This window comes from Cryptomeria japonica, chromosome 4 (genome assembly GCF_030272615.1).
Source record: "Cryptomeria japonica chromosome 4, Sugi_1.0, whole genome shotgun sequence".
Taxonomy (NCBI): domain Eukaryota; kingdom Viridiplantae; phylum Streptophyta; class Pinopsida; order Cupressales; family Cupressaceae; genus Cryptomeria; species Cryptomeria japonica.
In genome coordinates, this window is record NC_081408.1 from 723644504 (window position 1) to 723658241 (window position 13738).

The window sequence follows — 13738 nt, forward strand, 5'->3', positions numbered from 1 at the left end:
AGAGAAAAACATGCACAGCAAAAATTCTTAAAAGCAAATTATGTCTCAGTCTAGAAGTGGCTGAATTGTTGAAACAAACATGCATATGATGCCAAGAGTCAATTAAGCATCTCCATTCTAAGAAAAAAGTAAGGCATGACAACAAATCAGACCACTTGTACTTCAACTTACTCCATCATAAATACAGTGTCACCTTCTTCATACAAAAACGTAAAAGTTCTATCTTCAAGATGAACTTCTGCATGCCAAAAAAAGCAATTCGTTATGATCAAAGAATCAAATCCTAAGGTAAAATCTATAATAAAATCTTCAAGCAGAGTCCACATGTTATATTCATATGAAGATAGTTCTCTCTCAAAACAGGCCAGACCAACTGTTCTCGCGGTTATATCTTTTCAATATGTAATAAAAAGTACATTAGGATAAAAACTCACACATCCGCAGAATTTCTTGATTTGTCAGGGGTATGTACATCAAAATTGAAAATCAATTCATCAAACCGATCACACACTTCTATAGCATTGAAGCAATGTTAGACTAGTGAATCAAAATATGCATATCATTTTTGGAGCACCAAAGTGCACATTGGCATTTATTTTCTACTTGCAGCAATGGGAATGAAGAAAAGAATGCAGGAACACTACAAACCATGGTATCCACAGAATAAACAACAAATTTATGTGGAGAAAATCTCATGGATATAAAATTTAATCCAGAAGTAACTCCTTTGTTGCAAAAGGACATAGATTGTTGTGGGGTGTTTAAAGTAATACCGGCCCTTTATAGTTGGAAACATACAATTTTTCATTCTGGGTCTGAATACTGTTCACTTTTCCACATGTCCCACCAGAAAGTTTGCAAAAAAAACCTTTGCATGTGTTCAAATGTTTCCATGAAGGTGGTGACCTTTGACATGCATCATCTTCATTTCCCAAGAATTTGTCATTTTAGGCATTTTATCACATAGACACTGTTTCAGGGCCAGGCCTCAGGCCTATATTTTATTGTCAACGTTACTCATTGTAAAGGAAGGCTAGAAGTTTCCAGTAACCACTATTCCTATTTGGGAAATCAAAGCATTGTGCTAAGAAGAGGATGGAAATGCTTTTGGGGGTTCATCTAAATGCTCTATATCCCCTGGTCCAGCCCAGAGATTTTGTTGTTATGCTTTTCATTTACAGTTGAACTAACATATTTTCAAATATAATATTGAGGTTGGTTATCACAACATGCATGCATATACACATCAGACATATATGAGGTTGGTTATCACAACATGCATGCATATACACATCAGACATATATGTATATAGATATGAATGCATGTATATATACATGCATATATAATTACATATATGTATATGTATATGTATATATATATATATATACATATACATATACATATACATATATATGTATATGTGTATGTGTATATATATACATGTATGTATATATATGTACATATATGTATACATACATATATACATATACATGTATATGTATAGATATATACCTACATACATACATGCAAGTATATACATACATACATGTATATGTATAGATATATACATACATACATGCATGCATATATGTATATAGATATGTATGCATGTATGTATATAAGTATACATACATGTTTGTATTTGCCAATGTTACGAGAATTGCTAGGACTCGCCTATAGTCAACAAGTCCCAAGGCGGGTGATCCTCGACAAGTCTGGGAGACTCGCCAAACTTGCCAATTCTAGGCAAGTCCCATAGGGTAGACTTGACTATTTTAGTTATTAAAAAACAACTTACAACTTTCAATGCTTGTTTGGTTTATGACTTGCCCATCTATGATTTACAAAAAAATATGAAAATGATGTGCACCATGAAGGTCCATGTGGTTTTGAAGTCTTTATTTGGGCTTGGTGGTAGGAACTCCACCCCTCAACCAAACAACGCTCATAGTGTATGCAAGTTTTAATGAAAAAAAACACTCCGCTTTAAACACGCAAATTTTATAACACTCGACTCCCACTTTGTTTTCTTTTATTATCTCCTTAATAGGCTTGGGGTATTTTTATTTTACCAATATTTCGGGAGCCTGAGGATCTCGGTTTTTGTTGGCATTTAAAGGCACGAAATAAAATAAAGAAGTCTTTATCGAACTTAAATCGACATCCACCCTCCTTGGTTACTTTGTTTGCATTTTGGAGATTTAGGTGAACTTCTCAAGGTTTGGCTCGGCGTTTTTATCAATTAGGAGATTTAGGTGGACTTCTCAAGGTTTGGCTTGGCGTTTTTATCAATGCCTGAGGCATGATAAAAAGAAACAAGTGGCTGCTTAATGCATACGAACTCAATTCTCCTTCGCTGCTACCTAACTAGAAACCTTGGGCTTTTATTGGTGAATGCAAACTCTCATTTTATTTAGGCGTTCAAGTTCACCTTATAAATTTTGACTCATTTGGTCTAGCGAGCCAGTGCTCACAAGGCTAAAAGAATGTCACGTACTTTATCTTATGCATTTGAAACCTTGTACTATCCCCCTCTTAACATCTAGATCCTTGCAAGGCTCATTTTGGGGTTTGCTGGGGAGTATCTAGACTCTCCTAGGACGTATAAAGGTTCTATTGAAATGATCTTTGTTTCTCTGCAAGCATTGGTCATCCCAATGCAGTCCTGAGCTCTACAAACGTTTAAAATGATAGCCCAAATATCGCTTCTCGAGCTTGATGGCATCTTGAGTATATTTTCTCTCTCTCTGCTTCTTACTCTGCCAACTTATCAAAATCCTACACAGGGCCTCGACGAGGCAAATAAGGAAAGGAAAGGGGGTTCATGTTCTCGACAGGAAGTGTGTGCAAGGCACAACATAAGTCTAATCAAGTAATAGGCCAACGATGAATCATGATCATAAAATCTACAAAATATATATCTCCTATTGCAAATCTTTGCATCTTCACAGTCGAAGCCATAATCATGGATTATCTTATTTCATGCATTAGACAACTTGTTTAATATACAAGGACTACCCAAGGAAAAGTTGGCATGCTACAATCATTATACTACTGAATACAAGAAATGCCATTTTCATAATGCAAAAATGTATCAAACATGCCATAGACAGACAACTCATAAAACAATCCCATCTATTAGTATCCTAGCTAAGGTTAAACTAGAAAGTAACCATTTATCTTTTTAATTAATTGTTCCTCTTTATTAATGAGCTTGACAACAAAACATGCCTTCTTGAACACTTCAAGAAAAATAACAAACCCCTCACTTTAATGTACACACAATTCACTGAGACACAAGAAAATAGCATGGCTACATCATCATCCAAGACCTATCTTAGACACCAACGCATGACTTTCAGTGATGTTGGGATGAGTGATGCACACTCCTCTAAGCCATAGACTTATATTTTTAGTTCTGAAGCCATGGATTTCCTAATCCATGAGATTTGTACACGTTTGATAATATTTATAATTTTAAATTTATATATCCACTAATGTTTCCTTCAGCTAAAAATTAAAATTCATTTTTATACCCATGATCAATGTATATTTGTGTATATGGTCAAGGTAGCTTCTATTTGATTATTTTATTGTGTCTGTAAAGTTTATTTAATAAAGGGTGCACGAAACAAATTTTGAATCCTTAAAAATCTCTATATTTCATGGTTTTTCAATTTGTTGAGTCCAAAGTCCAAGATCAGCTTGTAGACTCCAAGGTGAGTCCAACTCTTGTAACATTAGTATTTATACATATATACATGCACATAGACATACACACATATGTGTGTGCATATATAGATACATACATATGTACGTACATGCATGCATACATACATACATTCATATATGTATATAGATATGCATAGTTTGAGGACTTGACGAGTTTTGGCAAAGACTCACAGGACTCGCCGATTCGATTCGCAAGCTGACACCTGGAGAGTCTCGGCTTGCCAATTCCTAGCATGAGACTAGTGTGAGTTCTGACGTGGGACTCTCATGTCCGGCCGGGATGTCCAACAGCTTTAAAAATTGGGCTTTTTTCACTTTTTTTGCACTTTCTTGTCCAAAACAGGTCTGCTGCAACTCAAACTCGTCCATTTCTTCATATTTTGGCTCAAACTCATCAATTTTCAATCATCCAAAAATAAAATTTGGGGGCATAGCCCTCGAACCCCCATTTTCAGCCTGTGGGGAAATGAAAGATCATTTCCCGCACCCCTTCTATTGTTAGGTTTTTCTCATATCTAACACCTTGTGCAGCTTATCATTGCTGCTCCTCAAACCCATTAGGGGCTCTACTCCCAAACCCCCACTAGTTATTGAGCATGAATTATGAAATTTCAAATATTAAGTGTTTAAAGATTATATCACATGTGTAATGTTTGAATAATGACAAATTAATAGTCAAATTAGACTTTTATGTTCTCTAAATGCATTAATATCTTTTTGTTATTTGTAAAACTACGATTTTTTTTTGCTGAGTACCGAGTCTGAGTCCTATTTTGGGCTGCCAAGTTTGAATCTTAAAATTATGCAAATTGTATGCATGTAGCATGTGAATGTATATATATATGTATCTATCTATCTATATACATACAAACACATACATGTATGTATATGTGTATATACATGTATAAATTTGTATATACTATATATACATATATGTATGTACATACATATCTATATATATATATATATATATATAGATGTTGTCCTCATTTTTGTTTTCAAAAATGAAAGACCACTACGGGAAAAAATTTATGAAAAAATTGAAAAATTTTACTCTGTGGCACGCTTCCCGAGGCAAAATTTCGACTAATCCTTGGACTGGCTCGATCCTCAGTCCATTCTCGAACTACGTTTCAAATTTCGTCAAATTCTGGGTTCGTTTGCTATGCCTTTCCTTCAATTTCGGGTTTTAAAACCCAGACTGCAGGTGGAGAATTTTCTTCAAACTGCAAGTTTTAATGATATTCATTGTTATGGTCTTTGTAGGGGAATTTTTGATCAATTACATGTGCACTTTTATTTTAAATATGTCACTTGTAATTTATTTTAAGTTTCCCCTTTGTTGTTTTTATCTTTTTATTGTTTTTTGGTCATTTTTAGTTAAAATAGGGATTTTTTGGCTAAACTGCAAGTAAACTTGCAGTTTGTTCAAAAAACCCCTACTTTAATGGTTTTTACATGTAATAGGGATTTTAAATCTCCATTACATATGTGCAAATGTTTTAAACTTGTTGTAGGGATTTTATTTCCCTTTTACAAGTATTTTTAAACTTGCAGTTTGCTCTAAAAAACCCGATTTTGACATGAAATTGCATTTTTGACAATTTTAAACTTGTCATTTGTCCAAAAAAACTCGATTTTGGCTTGATGAGTGAAAAAGTGAAAAATTAAACTTGCAGTTTGTCTTAAAAAAACCGATTTTGACATGAAAGAGGAAAAAGTGAAAATCGAACTTGTTGTTTTCTATCTAAAACCCGATTTGCTTCATTTTGGACAAATCCAACTTGTCATGTGTCTCCCAAAACCCTATTTTCATGCAAAATTGATTTGTTGAAGATTTCAAAGCAATTTTTTGTGGAGATTTTTTAGGGAAGGAAGGCGTTTTTGCTTCTACCCTATTTTCATGCAATCATCAACATCTTTCATGCCAAATGGAGGTTATATTGACTGGTTTTTGGAGCTAAATCAGCAAAAAACGTGGTTCTTTAAACCCACATTTTGGGCGTTTTTACTTCATAAATCTGCAGTCTCCTTAAGCGTTTTGTCTTCTTCTACCTAGGCGTGGAGGGTGAGAGGGTTTTCGCACCATTTAATGATGCCGTTGGAATTTATTATGGTGGCCACGTGATTTCCTTTGGCCACATTTTCTCCCTTTGGCAGTGTTTTCAATCATTTGGATCATTGCTTCTTCCTCTACCTTAGGCATTTTGCTTGGATGCACACTCTCATTCGCATTTTGGTCCTCCAAGTTTAAGATTGCTGCCATATTTGGGGCATTTTTACAAAAAACGTGATAAGGGTTTGATATTCCGGTTGTGCTTCTTCATCTCAAGAATTGTTGCATTATTGGAGAAGCATTTTGCATTTTTAAAAAAGGTATGTTCTCCTTCCTTTCTTCTCTTCATTTTATTATTTTCTTGTTTTCTTTATTTTTCGTTATTTAGTTACATTTTTTGGCATGTGATGTTCTTCCCCAAAAAAAAAAAAAAATTGGTTTTCGTGAAAGAAATCTTCCCCTTGAAATGCAATTGTTGAATTGCATTGTTCTTCTCAAAATTCCTTCTTAACTTGTATTTGGGATTTTTAATCTCAATTACAAGTTCGCTGGAAATTCTTGTTCTTCCCCTACGGTTAAGGAATTTAACCATTTTTGGTTAAAATTCCAAGCTTGAAAAGTGTGAAATACCCCTCCCTTGCAAATTCGGGTTTTAAAAACCGGATTACATGTTGAAGAGTTCTTCCCATTTTCATAAAAATGACTTTCCCGGATATTCCCATTTCTATTCATTCACGTTTCCCATATCCGTACTTTCCATTTCCATCATTTCCCGCAAGTCAGAATCTCATTTTACGTCCATTTCTCCATTTTCGAATTTACAAGTGTACTTGTATTCGGGTTTTAAAACCCCGATTGCATGTATGTCCTTTCCAACTTGTATACTTGCGAAAATTCTCCCAAGATCCGAAATTGGTCAAAGTCAAGATTTTCCCATTTCTACATATCTTCCCTCTTCCTCTCACAAAACCGTGAAATTCAGAGATCAAAGTTTTACCCATTTAAAGAAGGAAGAATGATATTTGCAGCTGATTATGATGTTGCCTTAACTCTTTTAAGTCTTCATCACAGCATTCCAGGTTCACAATCGATGTCAGATTTGCCGACATCGCCAACTCCAAAGAAAATGAAATACAAATATGACAAATACCAGAATGAGGTTGCACCTTCCTAGGTTTCTTCTCCTTTGGATCGCATCAGGGACACGGAAATAGGGCACATTGATATGGCAGAATTCATCAACAGGGTAGAAGATCCACAGGATAACAACTTACAGCGGCTGTTGGACAGCCATATCCATCATGCATCTTCTTTCCCAGTGGCTGCCCTAGAACCTGAGTTCGTTCTTGCATGCACCCATCATTTTGACAAAGAGTCAAGAGTCATCAAAAATGATGATGGTGAAGCTATAATTCGACTTGATGCGGATAAAATCGAGAAGGTCTTCAAAATACCTCCTGCGCCTGTTTATATGGAAATCACCAAAGAAAGTGCAGCAGAGTATTATGTGAAAAGGGAAAAAGATTGCAAGCGACACATCAATAGATGGATCCAAGAGCCTCGTCCTTCCTTCTCAAGATGGGCAAAGTTGTACCGTTGTGATTTCAAGTGGGAGATAGGAGACACCATCACTCTTCTCAGCAGGATGATGGGCCTTGAGCACTCTAATGTCTTTGAGCCATGGATGTATCAATTCATTATGTTCATACGGCAGTCGCATCACATTTCATGGGGTGAAATCATCAGCGATGCTTTGTGCGAACAACTTGCAGCAGTTCCTACCACTATGACCACCTTCATGAATTCTTATTTGGTATATTTAGCAGCGTCACTTAGACACTTTCCAGGTCTTTCTACCAAGGGTGATCGCTCGCTTATACCAGTTTGAGAATATTATGACCAGTTGCCATTGAAACCTAGCAGACTGCATTTCAGAAGAGTCCAAGATGCATTCTTCGGATATTTCATGTGTCAGTTTGACGTGGATCTCAGAAACAAAAGAGTATCAGATGAGGCGTGGGTCAAGGTGTCTGAGTATGGGTGTTTATTCCTGCAATTTCCCACCTTCACCTATATGAGGATTGGATGCTATGATGGACAGCCATACATGCTTCCAAGATACCCAACCGATAAGATAATTCTTATGGAGTTGGGAAGACAGATCATGGCTGTTCATACTTTTCAGTCTGCTAGACACAAGGTTGGAATGGGGATCTCTAGCACAAACCCATTGAAAATTGGTCGATACTCCCTTGTCACATTTGTGAAGGCTAAGGCCATGGAGGTTGAATTGTAGGAAATCAAGCTTAAGAGGTTCAAACCTAGAGCTGATTTTGATTATAGAGGTATGAAGGAGAAGATCAAGAAATCCTTTGTGCATGTTCATCGCATTGAAGACATCTGGGTAGATCTCCGCACGGAAGTCGAAGTTCTGAAGATGGATTACTGCAGGCTCACTGTTGAGCAAATTGTTGACTTGAACTAGCGGATATCCCACAAGGGATGATCGATGACGGGCATATACTTGATCCTGAATACATTTCACGAAGGGTTGAGGAAGCTCCACTTCCTTTGATCCAATGGTCACATAAGGAGTGCGTCTCCATCCTTGACAGATTTCAGCCTATCTTGGCCAACACTAACGCATGGCTGAAAAGTAATGCTGTTAGACTTATCAAAATCAAGGTTAGTAAAGAAGATGATTCTACAGGGCCTCTTGGACGGAAGTCTGAGATTCAGATTGATAACAAGGAGGGTGCTTCATCTTCAGGCACAAGGATCAAGTTACGAGTTAGTCGTGCAGTAGTGCTTCCTCCTAAGGAGACGACTACTCGTGGGAAGGAGAAATCACGGTTCCATGTTCGGGTGATCGATCTGGATAATCCAGAAGAGGGGCAGCAATCTGACGATGCGCCTAGGTCTCCAATTTCAGACTCACCTCACGAGGTCATTCCTCCAGTTTCCATTGAAACGCCTCTTTCTCCTCCTAATTTGCTCATAGATGAGTCTCCTCAGAATGCAGTTCCCATTTCAGCATACGAGCCTTCTCCTGATCAACAACGAGAAAGTGTGTTGAAAGTACCTGAAGATAATCCCACTTGCATTCAGTTATCAGAAATCGATACTTCCACTTCTGGTTTTGAAGAATTCATGAGGCAATCTTCATGTCCATTGGTAACTGAGCAAACCGTGGTCGCTATTCAAACAGATATTCCTCCCAGGGTTACCACGGTAATTCAAACAGAAACTGCTTCTCCTTTGCCTACGGCTACTGCTGGAAGTGAGTTGATGACTTTGCCTCCATGGCTTAGTTCTTTCACCCCGAAAAGAAAGAAGCAAGAGATCTCACCTGATGCCTTTGACTACCAGCAACTCAAACAGTCCAGATCCAAAGTTGCTAAGAAGGCAAAGACTATCTCTAGGGTAACTGTTGATAGCAACAAGATGAAAGTAGCTGAAATTGTGGAGCCTATTGCAGATAAACCACTTGATGAAATGTCAGTTGCTGATTATAGGGTTACAAGGGTAGAATTGGGCAAGCAAACACATGAGGTCATTAAACATGATGCTCAGTTTTCTGTTGCTTCACTAGTGCAAAGGTGTGACGATCTTCTTGCAAAGAAAGACAAGCTAGAAGAAGAAAACCGACAGCTCATGGCAGCCATTCATAAAATCACAAAACCTGCTGCTGAAGGGAGTAACTCCATAGGTTCTTCTGGTTCCCAAGAATCGATTCGTGGAGTGGAAAGGGCTGCTCAGAAAGTACAAGCACTGGATTCCTGGGTTGATCAGCTTCATGATCAATATATTCAAGTGGTAAAAGACATTTTTCAAATAATGTCTAAGTTGGAAACCATTGAAGAGAAACTGGATCAGACTTCTAACACTTTCAAAAAGAATCTGGAAAGTGTTGAGAAAAGTCTGGCAATCTGGCGTACCATGCCCCAACAACAGCTGAGTGTTTTGCAGGAGCACGCCATCATCTCTTCCAGAGTTATGTACTTGGAATTTGAGGAACTCATGGAAAACAAGACCCTTGTTCTTAAATCCCCCATTGAGGAGATCAGTGATGCAAGGAGATTCCGGGATGAAGTCTATCGAGGTATTGTCTCACATTGTGAAAGGGCCTCTTGCAATATAGTAAGTCAGGATGGAGAGCTGATTCCAGAAGAAGAGGTTCTTGCTGATTTACAGATGAGGATTCATAATGAATGGAGAAGTGAACAATTCTCGGCAGCTTCAATTCAATCATTGACGAGACACCAAGCCTTTTTGCATGAGATCCAGTCTATCCTGGATAAAGACAATTCTGCACTCCTCCGCTGTCATGACACTATTGTGAAGACTATGGTTGTTGCTAAGAACACCCATGAACCGAATCCCGAGGAACTACAAGCAAGCATCCGGAAATTTCAAAGATTCGTGTCTTCACAAAATACAAAGTTGAATTTTCCCTCTTTTGTAATCTTTAGTTGTAATTTTGTTTTGACAAGTTACATGTAAAAGTAATTTTTGTAAAATGCAAGTTACACATTACTTGCACTTTTGTAATTACATGTAAGGCAACTACAAGTTGTGTCCAATTAGGACTGTAGTTGGAATAAGTCTTAGTTAGTTAGAGTAACTCTTAGTTAATTAATGAAGTCTCAGTTATTTATTAAATGAGTTTTGGTGGTTGAGAGAATCTCTCAAGTTAGTTAGGATCCTCCCACCTTTTTCTCAAGGCTCCTCTTCTATAAATACTTGAGAGGTCCATTGTAATTATCATCTTTTGGAAGGCAAGCAAAAACTCTGCCAAATTTACAGCAAGAAGTCTTTGAGCTTATGTATGTGGATTGAAAGTTTTTGAAGAATAATAAAGAAGGATTACTCAAGTTTTGAAGTCTTTGAGCTACATGTTTGAGTTTGAATCTTTTTATATCTTCTATGCAAAGTGTTTCTAAAGGAGCTTAGTCCAATCTGATTTGAAGTCTTTGAGCTGCAAGTAGAGAAGATTAATTAAAATAGGAAACCCTCTTGAAGGAGCAGCAAGTCTTTGAGCTTGCGTCTATTCTTGAGGAAAAATTACTGTTTGATAAGAAATAGCAGCAAGTCTTTGAGCTTGCATTAGTTCTTGTCTTTGTGTTAAAAGAATAGATTATTTCAGTCTTTGAGCTGTTATCTTTTATTCGTTGTAAAATTTAGTATAGCAAAGGGTAGATAGGACTTCCAATAGTCAAATCTTTGAGCTTGATATTGCTGTCCCGTCCCGAAGGAAGTGACGGAAGTCTTTGCGCTTTCAGGAAACTTCATTTCCTTTCTCTCATTTCACTTGAAAGTAGTTACTGCTGTTCATTTTCAATCGCTATCCTTTTCTGTGAAGAGAAAAGGATATTGTCTTTCTTGAAGAAAGAAGAAAGATTGTTGTTCCATCCCATTTTATTTTCCAAGTTGTAGTTAGATAGGGGGAGCCTTCCCTTAATTAGGAGAGTTTTTACTCATGTGCTGTGGTTGAAACCACAATTTTGTATATTTCCCCAAGTGTACAAAATTTTCAACCAACGATAGACATACATTCATACATACATACATATATATATATAGACATACATACATACATATATATAAATAGATGTATGTATGTATGTATGTATAAATACAAATATTTATGTAATGATCGACATCAAACCATTGTATGACAACATTTTTTGCAAACTATATGACATCTTCCCTCCTTCCATCCCTCTTCAAGTCATACATCAACGGCGCCCTCTCACTCGACATGTTGTTCGGCGAAGGACAAATTTTTATCCTACGACAACATTTTTACTTCACATGTAGCAACATATGGCGTTGAGCACATAATAGCATACAATGGATCGAGTAAGTTGTCAAGCGGATTGCACAACATACCATTCATATCATACCACAACAATATCATCACATCATATGGCCAACTCTTGCAATTTTAAGCATACAATGAGTGCTTGTCATTCATATAGAACGGCATAGTGGTACATATTTGTATTTATATAGATATATATATATATATATATATATGCATATACACAAACACATACATACATATATGTGTATGTATATATATACCTATATGTATGTATCCATTGTATGTATACATAATTATATACATACATATGTGTATATAATGTATATATATGATATATCTATATATACACATACATACATATATACATACACGTGTATGTATATAGACATCCATATATACATATATAAATATATAAATACATTCACACATTGCATGCATGTATATGTACATGTATGTATGTATACATGCATACATACATTTGTGCATAGATGGAATACTCGGCAAGTTTTGAAAAACTCCCGAGTTTTTTTGCTCGGCAAGTATTTACGCCATTAACTCACAAAGTTTTTAGCGAGTTTTACACAAAAACTCGACTAGTCTCTGGCAAAAACTTGGCTGCATAAAAAAAAGAGGCCCGAACACGTCAAAAAATTATCTAAATTTTTTATCAAGTCAGTCTCATTCTTTTCATCAGAATATATACATGAAATATAACATTTAAGTTTTCCTTTCGTATACTTAAGTTATATTTCATGTATATATTGGCAAGATGTTTGAGAGTGGTTTCAGATCTCTAGGAGTTTGTTGATGTGTATTTTGTACACGACCAAACACAGAATAAAATACCTAAAGGTACCTTATCCTCTCTTGAATAAAGTCTCCGAATGCTAAAGATGTCGCAAAAAGGATCAATCGGGATGACTTCAAGGTTCTTTGCTGTAGGATCTCTACGTGTGGATAAGCTCACTGTGGTATGATGTGATTTGTTGGAATCACAAGGGGACTTACACTTGATGACTAAACGTCTGATTTGCTGGAATCACAAGTCCTACTAACTGACTGGAAGACAAACAAATGGCAAAAGATGCAAGGTTCAGGAAGTCTACTCTACTACCTAGAATGCGAGAAGATGGATGAATGACTAGGTGGATTCCTACTGGGCTGGGTCTTACCATCAGGCTGAACAATTCAACACCAACTCAGTGCGATCTTCTAAGGGATGCTTCCAATATGTTTAAATCGTACACCATCTAACAATGATCACCATTCAAGAAAATGCATGAAACAATAGACGTGTAACGACTTATGATTAAGCTCATTTCATTCCAGTTGACCACACAAGGCGTTCTTACAATCAGTAAGAGGCTAGTGGTATGGATTAAATGGATTCCACACAGGTGCATTCAACAATTTCCTTCATTCGATCTAATCATCTACCATCTAGAATTGAAGATTCAACAAGAAACCATGCACATTGCAAGAAACGACACACTTCACCATTACTTCAATGAAAATGGAGTTTGTTTACAATCAATGGCAACAATTTCTTGCCTTGTCCTCCTATTCTACTCTAATTGTTATTCTATCAACTGACTAATCACCTTCTAACTACTCTCTATTCACTAACTCCTTTCTATTCCTTCTTCTATTAGCTTTTACAAATGAAGAGCCAAGCTTATATAGTGCCCTTAATACAATTCAATGGCTAAGATCAATTTGAGATCAATGGCCAAGATTCTACAATGAAAACCCTAATTAGGGTTTGTTACAACAAACTCAATTCTGACCAATGAAATAATTGTATTAATTGGACACATGTCTTCTCTGGAAAATTCGACCAATGGATAGCTGGGGTAGTGTTGACGTGTATTTTGTACACCATCATACACAGAATAAAATACCTAAAGGCATCTTATCCTCTCTTGAGAAAATAGTCTCTAACTGCTGAAGATTCGCGTAAAGGATCAGTTAGGTAGACTCCAAGGTTCTTTGATGTAGGGTCTCTACGTGTGGACAAGCTCCAGTGGTATGATGTGATTTGCTGGGATCACAAGGGGACTTACATCTGATGATTGAACTTCCGATCTGCTTTGCTGGACACAGGCTCTGACTAACTTGGATT

General features: G+C 36.7%; 1 protein-coding gene across 5 annotated transcripts in view; it reads right to left on the reverse strand.

Annotated features, from left to right (window-relative positions):
* The window catches only part of LOC131027473 (uncharacterized), a 139871-nt gene that overhangs the window by 85958 nt on the left and 40175 nt on the right, over positions 1–13738 (reverse strand). For all 5 annotated transcript variants that reach the window (XM_057957556.2, XM_057957555.2, XM_057957557.2 and 2 more), the window contains one exon: positions 172–238. In XM_057957556.2, coding sequence (XP_057813539.2) covers positions 172–238 — 67 coding nt within the window. The remainder of the gene's footprint in view (positions 1–171; positions 239–13738) is intronic.